The sequence below is a fragment of the Muntiacus reevesi genome, chromosome 2 (genome assembly GCF_963930625.1).
Source record: "Muntiacus reevesi chromosome 2, mMunRee1.1, whole genome shotgun sequence".
Taxonomy (NCBI): domain Eukaryota; kingdom Metazoa; phylum Chordata; class Mammalia; order Artiodactyla; family Cervidae; genus Muntiacus; species Muntiacus reevesi.
The window spans coordinates 30,612,327-30,626,794 of NC_089250.1; the positions used below are offsets into that span (position 1 = coordinate 30,612,327).

General features: G+C 37.9%; 1 protein-coding gene and 1 long non-coding RNA gene across 2 annotated transcripts in view; one reads left to right on the forward strand and one right to left on the reverse strand.

The window, feature by feature from the left end:
* CUBN (cubilin) overlaps positions 1–14,468 on the reverse strand; it is a 257,101-nt gene that overhangs the window by 50,672 nt on the left and 191,961 nt on the right. The window contains exons 55-58 of the mRNA XM_065921175.1: positions 12,106–12,262; positions 10,345–10,494; positions 4,283–4,483; positions 1,785–1,914 (exon numbers count right to left, since the gene is read on the reverse strand). Coding sequence (XP_065777247.1) covers positions 1,785–1,914; positions 4,283–4,483; positions 10,345–10,494; positions 12,106–12,262 — 638 coding nt within the window. The remainder of the gene's footprint in view (positions 1–1,784; positions 1,915–4,282; positions 4,484–10,344; positions 10,495–12,105; positions 12,263–14,468) is intronic.
* Positions 5,841–10,439, forward strand: LOC136159223 (uncharacterized). Its single transcript, XR_010661430.1, has 3 exons — positions 5,841–6,270; positions 7,084–7,130; positions 10,352–10,439. It is a non-coding gene; the product is annotated as an uncharacterized lncRNA (long non-coding RNA).

The window sequence follows — 14,468 nt, forward strand, 5'->3', positions numbered from 1 at the left end:
TTGGTTGGCTGAATGTTTTCAAATTGATGGTAAAGATCAAGATGAAAAGTTTCTTAATTTTCTTTAACCATGTGCAACATTTAATGTTCCTGTAATAGAAGAGGGCAAAACAATTGCTAGATAACTTCCGAAAATACTACTTTCATTCTTATTTTCTATAGACAATACATTTACTTTCCACACATGCATCCATGAAGAAAGATAAAAACCTGAATTTCCAGGAGGGATTCAAAGCTTTTTCAGGTTTGCATCATTTTCCCATGACAGCACAGAAACTATCTGAAAAAACCCGTTAATCCTGAAAACCTCATGAAGCTGGCCTATTTTGAGAGCCTTGAAAAATCTGTGTTTTACTACAGTCTACAACTTCTGCGGTACCTAGAATCGTATCTGTTTCATAGAATGCAGTTTCTTAGAAAGAATATAATAAACCGTTTTCCAAACATACTGACCTGACCTTTGACTATGGGGAGCCCCGGGGCCTATATATATATATTATAGCATATGCTATAATCCTACACGTGTGAGAATCAAATATTGTGCCGTGATGGCAAATGACAAGAACTATCCCTTAGGCTTCCATTCTGAGCAGGCGATCCCTTCACAGACCTCTTGCTCCTGTCCATCTAGCAGTTGTTGTTTATGCTTTTGTTCTGAGGACTTAAAAGTTTTTTTGGCTCTGGGGCATGGTGTCCTTAAACAGTCTCAGGTAGGAGCTGCAGTGTTCAGCCTGTAGCCCCTCCCCGTCTGTTATAGGAATCAAACCTGATGACACCTGTCTTACAGTCCAAGGACCCATTTGATATGTGAGTCTCTGGAGGTAAACTGCAGAGAGTTTATGACTTGGGGGAGAGAATGTGATCATAGTCACATAGGGAGAACGGAGGTAGGAGGAGTCCTAGCCCATTAAGCATCTATAAAAAAATTATATATTGCCATAAACTACAGCAACTTTCAGAGTTTTCTACCACATGCTATATATCACTGAAATACAGGAATTAGAAATATATCATCTTGGATGACAACAATTGTGAACTTTATCACTTGGAGAACTGCAGGTTAGTTTCCCTTAATCAGTCTTGTTGGAAGTAGGCAGGATCAGGGGAGAATTCACTGATGATATAAGATACCTTGTCGAGGACCAGTTTAGAAATATTCTGAAACAGGAATAAAATGAGTTTCTTAAGTAGTTAGAAAATTTACCTTTTGAGAGAGAGCATATGGAAGGATAAAGGACATGATTTGGGGAGGAAATCTGATAAGGATTTTTTTGACTTTTCATTTAATAGCATATCACTTTGGGAAAGTTATGTGATACTCCTGAGCTTCAGTTTTCTCTTCAGTACAGTGAGATTAATAATATATACCTCATCTGATTGTATGAAGAACTAAGAGAATGGTGCAAGTGGTCATTAAAATTCTTCATGTATTGTATGTGTCTCCAAAATGAAAACTGCTTTCTCTTGTCCTCCCCACAACCTTTGAGATAGGCTTATAACATTGCACCCCATTATATAAACTCCTTTAAAATGGTTGGAAAACTCCAACAATTGTTTGAGCTGGTGGAGTGCCTGTTTTCCCCTGCATGACCACTGGTTTGTGTGGAGGGTAGGGAGGCCATGTCCTAGGCTGCCAGGACCACACCACAGACTTGCTTTCTCTTCCTCCAGATTCTCATATGTACCTCTGATGAGCATCAATACTCTGCATCATTAAAGGAATATCTTCTCTATAAACAGAGCTGAAACAGTTTTCTCAAGAAAGTAATAATGTGTCTTACGTACTTGAGCTGGATGACTCTGTCGCTCCTGACAGTGATGGTGTAAAGACAGTGCATGTTGTCAGGGTAGTTGGAATAGGTATACGAAGGACTCTTGATGACTCCAGTGGAGAGATTGAACACACCACCGCAGGCTGGGACAGAAGTGGGGGATATGCAGAGAATGATTACGATTCGAAGCAGAGGAAAATCATTGTCAGACATTCTTTACTATGTTACCCCCAAGAGAGATGATGATCATTTGTCTTAGAGCAATATAAACCTCCCTTTATTGTGTTTACAAATAATTCATGCTTTTCTACTGCCATGAAGGGAAGAAACAGTAAGAAGCAGGGAAGAATGCTTCAAGGCACCTCTTGGAATGGAATGTCTGAGTCCAAAATAATGGCCAGCATGAAGGTAATGAGAGAGAAGGTCCCATGTGTTGGAATAGAACCGTCCTTCCTCTATGTTGAAGTGACAGACTCAGAGAGATGACAGTGATGGCTGGAAGTTTAGAAAAGGTGTGCTGAATGCAAGGCTTATGAACCCAGGAAGGACTATGATCTAAACATCTTAAATAATACAGACTGGAGTCTCCTATGTCCATGATAGACTATTATAAGGTGATGTTCCAGAAATCACTTTTAGAATAATGGAGTTAAGTTTCCTTCTTGGGCTCACATGCATAACTCTTGGGTCCTGTGTATCTCTAGCTAGTCCTGAGACTGGTAAGGACCATATTCACACAAGTTTTACTGAAGAAACAGGCCTATCCCTTGCCCTGAGGCCAGCAATTAATAGGCTACAACCCTTAGTTATTCATACTAGGCAGTAAAACAACACCTGTAAAAATGGAATGAAATTCCATTGTAAAAAAACATAGAATTTTTTCTTATTTGACCTTGCATGTAAGAAGGATGAACTTGCGTTACCCAGTGATGGAAAGTGCCCTATTCTCACTACAGCAAGAAAGGTTTATATTTATTATATATTGTGATTCTAAAATTATAGTAAGGTTGCTATACTTTGATGATATACTGTCAATGGATGTGTTCCATTTACATCTACTAGAAATGATAACCAAATAGTGGCTCCCATTTAAGATTATAAAGGTTATTTATTTACTTGTCTGTCTGTTTATTTTGTCTCAGCTGAGTCTACCTTGCAAAGAAAGTTATCCTCTATGCCCATAAGTATTCATGTACTGAGACCTCTGGGTACATTTGCAATGAGTTAAATGTTAGATTTGTGTAGCCATTATTCTATTTCATCTTGTACACAATTATGTGGTCTCTGAAAACTATGCCTAAATAACTCCTAAATTTGTCCATTGTCAGGATTTGAAATTTCAATATCAATAACCCTCTTTAAATGAGACTCTCAAAATAGATAACATGAACCCTTCACACAGTGTTTTAGGAAAATGAGGGATTAAAGACTAAAAGAGTATAAAGCAGGGAGGAAACTCTCCATAACACTAGCTGAAGCAAAAAAATCAAACAAACCACCCCTTATCCTTACTCAGCAGACAACCGGGAGAAGGAATGTTCATGGTTCCATTCTGTTTGTGCCAACAGAACCCCAGAACCACACAAAATCATACATCACAAATGGGGTCAGAACTTGGGTGGCAGCTAATGTGGACACATTGTGAAGGCCTTCTTCATGAGTAAATAAACATTTTCAGTTTCCTCTGTGGATGGGAACAATAATTTTTTTTTAAAGAAAACGATTTGACTTTCTACCTTTAGCAATGGGTTTCGTCAAGTAAAGATCAAACAAACATTCTGCAAGATCTTTTTCTGGCCCATGTTTTTATTGGAGTTGGGATGACATGGGGGAAAAAATTTGCTGTTAGCAAACCAACCAAGTTTATTGCAGGAGAGGAAAAGGCCATTCAAAACAGGGAAGTGGCGTCTTATGATTTTCAAACAAACATTGATCAAGCTGTCTACTAAAAACTGAAAAGATCTTGGTAGCTACAAAGATCTTTGTCCAATCTGTGACTTCTCATCTTGCCTTTGATATAGAGAAATTGTAAATTATCACATAGTTGAATTCATCAATCTTTTTGTTTACTTGTGCTTTTCACATATTGCTAAAAACAAAAACAAAAACAAAATTCTTTCATACCAGAAGACTATAAAAACATCCCTTACATTTTTTTTTCTAAATTTATAAAGCACTGCCTTTCAGCAGAGTGAAAGTCAAAAAACTTAGTTTATGCTACATACAAACAACTAAGTTGGCTGTTCATTCTAACTTAAATGATCAAAAATAAATCTCTATCTTCCATTTGATTTTCAAAGAGTAGTTCTGTCAAAGTTTATGAAAAAGGCCTCCCCATTTGAAAAAGGAAAATACCTAAGTATTTTTAGACCATGTATCTAATTAATAACTTTTTCCCTTAAAGTCTCTGAATCTTCAAGTTGGTCATGTATGACTCACAATTAAATCTCCTGTGGAAACTGCTCAAGAAAAAAAAAGAAAATTCCAAACTACATCATTACGGTCACTCACAAGTTATCCTATAGGAAAATTTGAATCCCAAGTCCGTGGTGTGTGCGTTCGAGTAGAAGTTCAGCAGCACTGGACCAGAGATGGTGAGAGGGGACAGGTTGTCCTCCCCACACAGGGTCGCTAAAGGCGTGGAAGACAAGTTGTAACCCCTGATGATGTGCACGCCGTCATTGACACAGCTTCCCGTTACTGAGGAGTGAGCTGTTCAGGGCAGGGAACAACCAGAAGCAACATAAATAATAATCGGAAGCAATGTAAACGATCACACAAAAATGTGAGGAAGATTCATGCAATTTACACACAAGTTAAAATCAACAGTCATTTTGATAAGTCACTATTTAACTTGGTTTCCTGAAGGCTACTTTCACCCTAGTTACAAAGTAAGCACAGGTATGAGGAAACAGACCTTCACAAGAGGTAAATCCTACTCTGAAACAATCCAGAATTTTCTTTCTTATAAAATGACTCCTTTAATTCCATGATTATAAATAGGAGACACTTTTGCCTTCTGATTGACATCTGGCAATATCTGAAGACATTATTTTTGCTGTCATGTTGGGGTGTGCCACTGGCATGGAGGGGGTAGATGGATACTGCTAAATATGCTATAAGACTCAGGGCAGCCACCCAGGCCCCCAGCTCCCACCACAAGAATGGTCCCACCCCAAATGCTAAAGTGCTGCTAGTGAGAAACCTGTCTGTAACAGTGAAGCTTATACACTGATAAGGGACTTCTACCATGAAGAGTGGAATAGAAATGCTTCTAACTGGATACAAATCTGTGTCAGTAGAGCTCTGCGTATCACTTCACTGCAGTAGATCAAAATATCACTCTGATTCTTCAATGGGAAGACACTCGGTGACCATAAGCATAAGAAGACCATAGGCATAAGAAGATAATGATATTAAACACTTTTCCATAATCATAGGGGAACCAATTGAATATATAATCAAAATATACACAAAATTCCCAAGTGGAATATAGTTAAATGCAACTAGATGATTGTCTTCTAGGGAGAGAAAAGAACTTAGTCAAGGTTTAAAATATGTTCTTCAAGGAGCAAGATGTATTTCAAAGTTGAGTTAATGGCCAGGGGGTAGCATTCAATCAGACATGTGAAAATTTGTTAGGAAGAGTAGTTCCCTGAAATGGATTAACACTGTTTTCATGGGCAAGAGCTCATGTCATGGGACAAGGCACTACAGCCACTCTGAATTTGATCTTCAGTCTGTGATTTGATGAATATTTACTATTGAAATCTTTGGGTATAAAATAATCCTTCATGATTTGTTTTTATGTCTATTTTCCATCCTCCTGAAAAACTTTAAAGCACAGGTATTATTTGAAATGGGTAAAGCTCTATCTAATATCTTGAAATACAATTTTTATCACATTATTCTGGGCTTCATTACAGAGAGCAATGTTCAATTCTGGATTTCATCATGATTCCATGAACTTGGAGAGAACTGAAAGGAAGCCAAGGATGAGTAATTCGGCAAAAATAGAAACTTGTGGAACTTAGATGCAGACTTCGATTTTCTTTCAGAGTCATAGAGAGGCAGAGATTTAAGAGAGGAATAGAAATAGTGGGAAATCCTTTTGTTGAAATAGTATAATATTATAGATATGTTAAAGTCTTCCCAGTTAAATAGCAGAGAGCTCTTAAGAGAGGGATGTGAATCGGGGGCAGCTCTGAGTAGCTTCAGGCTGGACTCCCAGGGGAGGATGAGCCCCTGGGAAGGAGAAGCAGGTCCTGGTACAGAGATCAGCTTAGCAGAGTGTGAAGGTCAAGGTCTTGTCATTTAGGCAAGCAAGGGACCTCATACAACTATACCGTCTCTGCCGGAGCCTGACCGGTTTGCATAAAACATCAACTGGAACTATTTCAGAAGAACCATTGCTCAATGCTTTCTAAAGTAGTGAATTGTGAAATGGGCCTACTTTTGGATTTCTTGAGAAACAACTGTGGAAGCAAAGAAAAGAAGAGGTAAGTAGCTGCATGATGCCACTTAAAAAAAAAAAAAACTTAGTTTAAATGGAGGAGAAATGTGAATTAAGATGGATAAAAGACAATTATCCTGCTTCTTGGCAGGAAAAAGGGGCAAAAGGAAAAAAAAATCTGAAACCAAATTTTCTCTTGTTTTTCCTTTTGGCTTTCTATTATGTATAGCTTGTAAACCAGAACTTATCAGTTAATGAATGGAAATCTAGCTCTGTTACTTGTGGGACCTTTGAGACCACCTCTGGAGGACAGAAAGCAGAAAACCTCTACACTGTTCTCCCCATTTTCTATATCAAGGGACTACTCTCTATTCAGTTCTTATCAAGAGATACTCTGGATTTGAGAAAAACTGAGTTTAGAATTTGCCTAGACATGGTATTTTTTAGTTAAGAATTCTAAACCCCTCATTCTGTCGCGAAGGTGAATCAATGTTATTATGCAATTTTAATGATAGAAAAACTAAGGCACAGAAGGCAAAGGTTTGCCTTAGGTTATCTCATCTGTGAAGTGTTTTCTTCTTCTATAAAGTTAAAAAAAGAAAAAAGGCCTATAATCCTCCTGTCACCTTGGAGGCATATGTTTGGCCATGGGAATAATGAGAACAGAAAAATATACTTTTAGACCGTTCAATATTTGGGAAAGTAAAACGAGTATTTGATGACACCTGATTCCAAAATAAGTGTAAACATTAAAGGTTTCTCTCTCATGCTTTCTCATTATATTTTGTCTGTTTTTGCTGTTTTCTTTTTTACCAAAGTAACATTTTGAATTTGTCAAATCTCTATTTTTATTTCACAGCTTTGGAAGACACTGTTAAGAAAACCAAGAACCATTTTAGACTTGAGGTAATTTTAAAAGTCTTGTAGAGCTCAAATAGAAATTTCTTCTATGACTTTTGACTTCCCTGAAATTTTTATAGTTTGGTAGTGATCATATAGAAAAGATAAGTATGTAGTTCATAGAATGACTAGTATTGGAAATGTAGTAATAAGGAGAAAGAGAAACCTACACCAACAAAAAATACCATAACGTGCTTTCAGAGCAACTCATTTTAGTAGAAAGTAGGCCAGTGAACATTTGTAACCTCTCTGTAGGAAAAGCATCAAAAAGCACTCAACTAGCCTGAAAGGTAAAATCTTTCCTAACCAGTTGTCAGTGTTTAGTAGACACAGTGTATGGACAAGGGTGTTTCCCTGTAGTATTTCATAGCCTGGAATAGCTCATTTTTTCCTTGACAAATTCAACTTTTGTGTCAGTGGACCACCAAAAAAAGCAGAAACAATGTTCATCTCTACCCAGTCAACACAGGCTCTGCTGGCTGCTTGGACTCAGAAATACTTTGGACAGAATCTTTTAGAAATGGTTCTATGGCCTCTAGCAGCTAGGAAGATGAATGCTCCTATAGACTGGCTCTGATTTTTCTTGAAAGCAATTCTCTCTCAGTTTTACCACAATATACTGCACATGATTTCTTCAGGCTCATTTAGAAGGGGGTGGAAGATTATTTTTACTGTAGCTAATGGATCTCTAACTTGCTGATGGTATTCAATGAACTATGGTATGGATATGATTAATGATAAGAATCTAATTACAAAATAAATCTGATTAATGTTGCCCTTTTGGGGAATCATCATGATTCATTTAATCTAAGCCAGAAAATGACTCACTGAGCAGTTTGAAAATGCTGAGTACGTGTAACACTAGAAATGTCACAAGACATCATCATAAGGATATGATCTTATACAAAGAGTAATCTCTTCAACTGAGCAATTCTGAGCAAATCTATCAGTAAAGAGGAAATCACTGAATCTGGAAAAACCAAATATCTGTTCTCAGGTGACTCACATTAAGGGTGTGTCTGGAGATCCTGACTGGTGGCAGCAAAAAGAACAAAACAATGGCCACTCTGGGACTTCCCTGGTGGTCCAATGGTTAAGACCCTGAACTCCTAACATAGGGGGCCCAGATTCTATCCCTGGTTGGGAAACTAGATTCTGCAAGCTGCAGCTAAGACCCAGTGCAGTCAAATAAATAAATTTAAATAACATATATTTTTTAAAGGGCCACTCTGATGAATTATGGTTCACAAGATAATGTTTCTACAGGCACGATCTGACTTTCACAAGTACTATTTTATATTTTTTGCAAAAATTACAGTGATTATCAGAAAGATTAAGTAGTTTGTACAAAGTCATGTCATTAGTAAGTGGCCATTCTGGCATTGAAACCCATCCTAAAATATTAAAATACCCCCTATCCTAGGTCAGATAGTCCACAGTAAGCTCAGCTTTTTACCCTATCTGGTCAACTAAACTCAGGGAGTTACTGTTCAGCCTAAATATAGGTTGCCATCTAATCATATATATACCATTGGTTTTGGCAGTGCTGTGTGTGGCTATTTTATATAGCATATTTGACAGCATCATCTTTTTTTGGTCTAAATTATATTGCCTATGACATTCTTGTGTTTATGGAATTTAATGAGAACAAACGCACATATAAGTGCATAATCCAAACCACAAGTTTCTCCCCATCTTATTAAAATAACTTTGTCTCAATTATAAAAATAATAGAAAAGGTATAATGTATAGTAGTGAATTTAATTAGACTTATCATGGTGATCATTTTGCAATATATGTATATATTAAACCATTACATTATACACCTGAAACCAATATAATGTTACATGTTATATCTCAATTTTTAAAAAAGTTTTTGATAGTTCTTAACTCATAAAAGAAAACAGAAAGGTGTAAAGAAGGAAATAAATATCACCTATCAATCTATGACACCATAGTAACAACTTTTAAAGTACTGCTTAATAGTCTTACAGATTTTATTCCTACAGTTTATTTTAAATTAAAAAATTGGATCTTTTATATAAACTGCTTTATCTTCCCCTAATATGAATACTTTATAAATCATGAACATCTTTTTATATTACTGGAATTTTGTGCTAGGAAATGCTGGGAAGATTCTATTTTACTTCTTAGTCTATTTTTACAGTGACAGACATCAATGCATACTTGGCATTTTCCAGAAAACACTTATCAGAAGCTACAATATGTAGAGCTATAGGAAAACAAGGTCATAGAAAAAGGATCCAGTAAGACAGGCTTTGTGTAATTTATCAACATATGAGTACTGAAATGTCATTTTTATTTTTATGAGACATAAATTTTCTGGAGGCTGAATATTGTAGAACATTTTGCCAGATTTAACTTTACATACCATGGGAGACCAACCCAAACAGAAGCAAATTTTGGTTGGACAGATGAAGCTTGGCAAATGTACAAATTAACTGTGATTTAGAAATGAAAAGTTAATTTGTAAAAAATATTAAAATGACTGAGTGGTTGAAGGTGCCTGTCTTTTCTCCGTGGTGTGATACCACCCAATTAAATATCAAGTTGTGTCAAATGTCATCAGAACCCAACTCCAACCTCAGCTCCACTGGCTCTTTGCCAGCAGTCAGGAGCAAGTCCAAAGGGGCGCTATGGTCAGCAATTTCCCAATCCCTGAAGAGGATGAAAAAGGAGAGGAAAGGGTATCTCACAGTTATAGTTCATGAAACTAGATCACAGATATTTATTAATGTCAATAATTCATTCACTCAACATTTATGGAGTACCTATTGATATTTTGACTCAGTGGTGAAGTTTCTCTTGCTAGTTAGTTCATTGTGTGTGTATGTGTGTGCACACATGTGTATGACTGTGTGTAGGTACATGTACTTGTGTGGAATAAATGCAAATGAATAAATTAGAAACCATGATTAACATGTAATAGATTTCAGACTTACTTTCTTTAGGCCATTTACGTGATGCTTGTATTCTTAAAGCTCTTGCATTACTATATTTTTTTACCTCTGGATGGAATATACAGGATGATATGTATGTTCTTAAAATACTAGATGGAATTTTATTGAAGTTTACATCAACTCCACTCTCACATCTTTTATGTTTTCTTCAAATGGTGATTTTTAGACAATCTTGGCCTCTACTTATTGCTCGTTCATTTATTTAGAACCAACTGTAATTTACATAAAAATGAACTTACCTTCCAGATGGAAAGACACCAAAGTCAAGAGGATCACGGACAGAGGACTGGCCTCTATGATGTAGGTGCAGTTCATGTTGTTGTCATATTGCTTTGGGTAGTTTGGAGAAACAATATAACCTGAAGGGCTAGTGAAATTCCTCCCACATCCTACATGGGAAGAAAAAGGTATTCTCAGAACATTTGTTCACCCAGACAACAACTCTTTATCAGTAAAGAAAGCCTCAATTTTCCTAAGCTCTTTAGAGCCAGGGTCCCCAACCTCTGGGATCTACTGCCTAATGATCTGAGGTGGAGCTGATGTAATAATAATAGAAATAAAGTGCACAATAAATTTAATGTGCTTTAATCATCCCGAAACCATCCCCTGTGCCAATCCATGGAAAAATTGTCTTCCATGAAACTAGTCCCTGGTGCCAAAAAGGTTGGGGACCGCTGCTTTAAAGATATTCTCTGAGACACTCCAAATGGAAGCAATGGTAACTGAAAGAATGGAGCTCTGATTTAAAAATAAGTACACATGCATAATTAGAACAACATTATTTTTTAGAAAATGATGCAGAATTTTGGGCTAAGCAGAAATTTTTCCACACATCCACTGAAAATCTCTTAATTTTAAGATATTAAAAGATAACTTAGCAAAGATTGAAGAGGATTCATGTAGCTAAAGGAATAAAACTGATGAGACGTGATCAGTGCCTGATCAATAAACTGAAGTTTTTAAATACCATATTATATTATGGAAAAACATGTTCTTCTCATTACCATTGTAATATGGCTGTAAAAATAATACCTCCTTTATAAAATGGTTGAATTTACTAATCCCAACCCTTTAACAATTTCTCACGTGATTCTCTGGTGTTAGAAATAAAGATAACTACCTTTTTTTTTTAGCCAATAAAATGACATTTGTTTTTCTATAATCACTAACTAGTTAATCCACACACTCCCTATCTAACATAGATAGAAAACATCAGTATTCTTTTAAACTGTTAGTAACAGACACACACATACACAAATACAATGAACCAAGTGAAGGCCTAAAATCAGGTCTAGGGTGCCTTTCATTAATTCCTTTACACCACCCTCTTATTCATGTCTGAATACCTGTTCACTGTGTTATTTCCTCCAATTCCTTTCATCAAACTTTTTCCTAAACAGTGGTTTGTAAACAGTGGCTTTAATTCAGTCAATAATCATATGCACCACTGTGTCTCAGTCTTGAAAACTCCCCGCCTCACTATTCTACCTGGTAGGAGTGGCCATCAGAGAAGGAAGAGAAAATCCTTAAGAAGGTGACTGTCAAGGTTGACTGAGCATGAGAATCATCTGGCTGAGAAACTAAAACATGTAAGTCCGTGACCAGGGAAATTCTGAATTCAGACAAACTAGGGGTGAAGCCCGTGTTTTCACAGCCCAGATGAGTCCCATGCAGACAGGTAAGCGCTGTGAGCCAGGCGCGCTGACTGGCTACTAATGACGGACTTCGGCTCAATTCCTGCCCCACTGCGGATTTCAGGGTCCATTTCGGACATTCGCGAGTGGCACTCAGGCCTTCTACGTCATTTCTCTAGTGATCTACAGTTGAATCCGGTTCCATTCTCGCTGAATTGGAAGGAAGGGTGCACTCTCGGGATCAGGTGATTGATTCACTCAAGCCCTCCCCAGGGTTCTGACCAACTGAGGAGCAGACCTCACCTCCCCAGGTCTGCCCATGGCAGCCACGCCTTCTCAAGGACCCGCTCGTTCTGTACTACTTACGGCTCACGAAGGAAGCAGAGAAGCCCTGAGCCGGGGCCTCCTGAGACTGGAACACGGCAGTGAAGACGTTTCTGGGCGTGGTGATGGGCCCCGGGGCCACGTTCCCGCAGCTCGTGGCTAACAGGGTCTGGCTGGACTCCTGAGTGTCGGCCCACACCTAACAGAGCCAGAAACAGGACTTAATGCCCCAGACTTTTCCTGGTCAACGGTTAAATGTGCTCAGGCTGGAACACGTCGGGCACTCAGATGTATAGAGACCGAAACACAATGGTAAATAAAATGCATGCACATCTTCAGTATTTTCTTTTGCGAACCATTTAAGCTGCTGCTTTCTTTTTTTTTTTTAGCACAGCCCATTCTTGACTCTTCCAAGAAACTGCTCACTTTTGTATAGCTAGGCCATTTCCTCTTGCCTTCTCCTAGTTGACCTGATCTAGTTGAACTTGCCCAACCCCCAACTAAGCATTACCTAGACCAAGAAGGCAAGAAGGGAATTGGTTTTGGATTGGTCTTACTTGACTACTCAACATTTCCTTCACATTGAATTACTCATTCTAAACTTATCACTTGCAGGAATGTTCCTTGAACAAAGCCATAACACATCAAGCTGTTACAGACATTTCTATTAGCAACTTGGCCTAGAGGAAGAAGTGTGAGGGAGACCAAATGCAGAGCACAGATTTACTATCAGCTCTTCAAGGTCATATCATTTCAAGTGATTTTCAAACACTGCATATCCTGCTGTTACTCAGCTTACTGAAGTCAGATTATATTTGCCATGTATGAGATATGGGAGGTGCCTGGGGCTGGAACTACTGAGAACAAGAGTGAGGATATTCTGCCAAATATCTAAGATCAAAATAAGCATCAGGAAAGAAATGCACACCCACATTTTTCCTAACATCCCCTTTATGTCCTCCCACTCCCTGCCCTTAACTATCCAGGGAAACACTATACAGAAGTTTTCTAGCCACATTCTGTACTGTGTGTATTTTTAATTCAGTAAAATTATAAACATGATTTACTGAGAGATCTGCATATATTCTTTTTACAAACATCACTGAAAAGGCAAAATGATCAGAGCTAAAACTTTTATGAAAGCGTCTCAACTTCTTCAATAAGGAACTTCAAGAATCCTCAAAGGCTTATGCCTTCCTGAAGTCATTAATTATGGATCTGACATCTCTACCTTTTGGCCCAGAACATAGGTGTTATCATGATAATAATGGTAAGGAGTTATTAAATATTCATTGCTGCGGTGTCAGTCAAGATCTCATTTCATTGGCTTGATGACCTAGAACTCTTAAATATTAGATCTACAAAATGTTACAAAACTGACAAAAACTTTCTGACTTTTCTTTCTTAAGGATTGTACAATTCAGCCTGACTGCATGTGATATTTTATCACTCAAGTGATTTTTTTTTTAAATATGTTTATTGAGTACCTACAGATTCACATGCAGTTGTAAGACACAGAAGAATCTCTGGTACACATTTCCCAGTTTCCTCTAATACTGACATCTCATAAAACTATCATTAATATCATAAGAAGGAGGTGGAATTGATACAGTCCACCTATCTTTCTCAATTTCCCAGTGTCACTTGTATTCACACACATGTGTGTATACATTTGGTTATACACCAGTTTAGACAGTAAGTCCCCTACACACGAAGCTTCAAGTTGTGAACTTTTAAAGAAGCAAATGTGTGTTCCAATGTCCAATCACGTCAGTCAGTTCACATGTCTGGTATACATTGTCATGTGGCTGTATCCTCTACAGTGGTTGTGGTTTCATGTATTTTACTGTGCAGTACTATATAGAGTACGGTAGTGCAGTATCTTTATTTCAAATCCAGGATGTCCAGAAGCAAGCATAAAAGCAGCGGTGATGTAGTTGGTACTACTGTACTTTTCAAGGTACTGTACTGTAAAGTTCAGTTCAGTTCAGTTCAGTCCAGTCAATCAGTCATGTCTGGCTCTTTGTGATCCCATGGACTGCAGCATGCCAGGCCTCCCTGTCCATCACCAGCTCCCAGAGTTTACCCAAACTCATGTCCATTGAGTCGGTGATGCCATCCAACCATCTCATCCTCTGTTGTTCCCTTCTCCTCCCGCCTTCAATCTTTCCTAGCATCAGGGTCTTTTCAAATGAGTCAGGTCTTCACACCAGGTGGCCAAAGTATTGGAGTTTCAGCTTCAGCATCAGTCCTCCAATGAACACCCAGGACTGATCTCCTTTAGGATGGACTAGTTGGATCTCCTTGCAGTCCAAGGAACTCTCAAAAGTCTTCTCCAACATCACAATTCAAAAGCATCAATTCTTCAGTGCTCAGCTTTCTTCACAGTCCAACTCTCACATCAA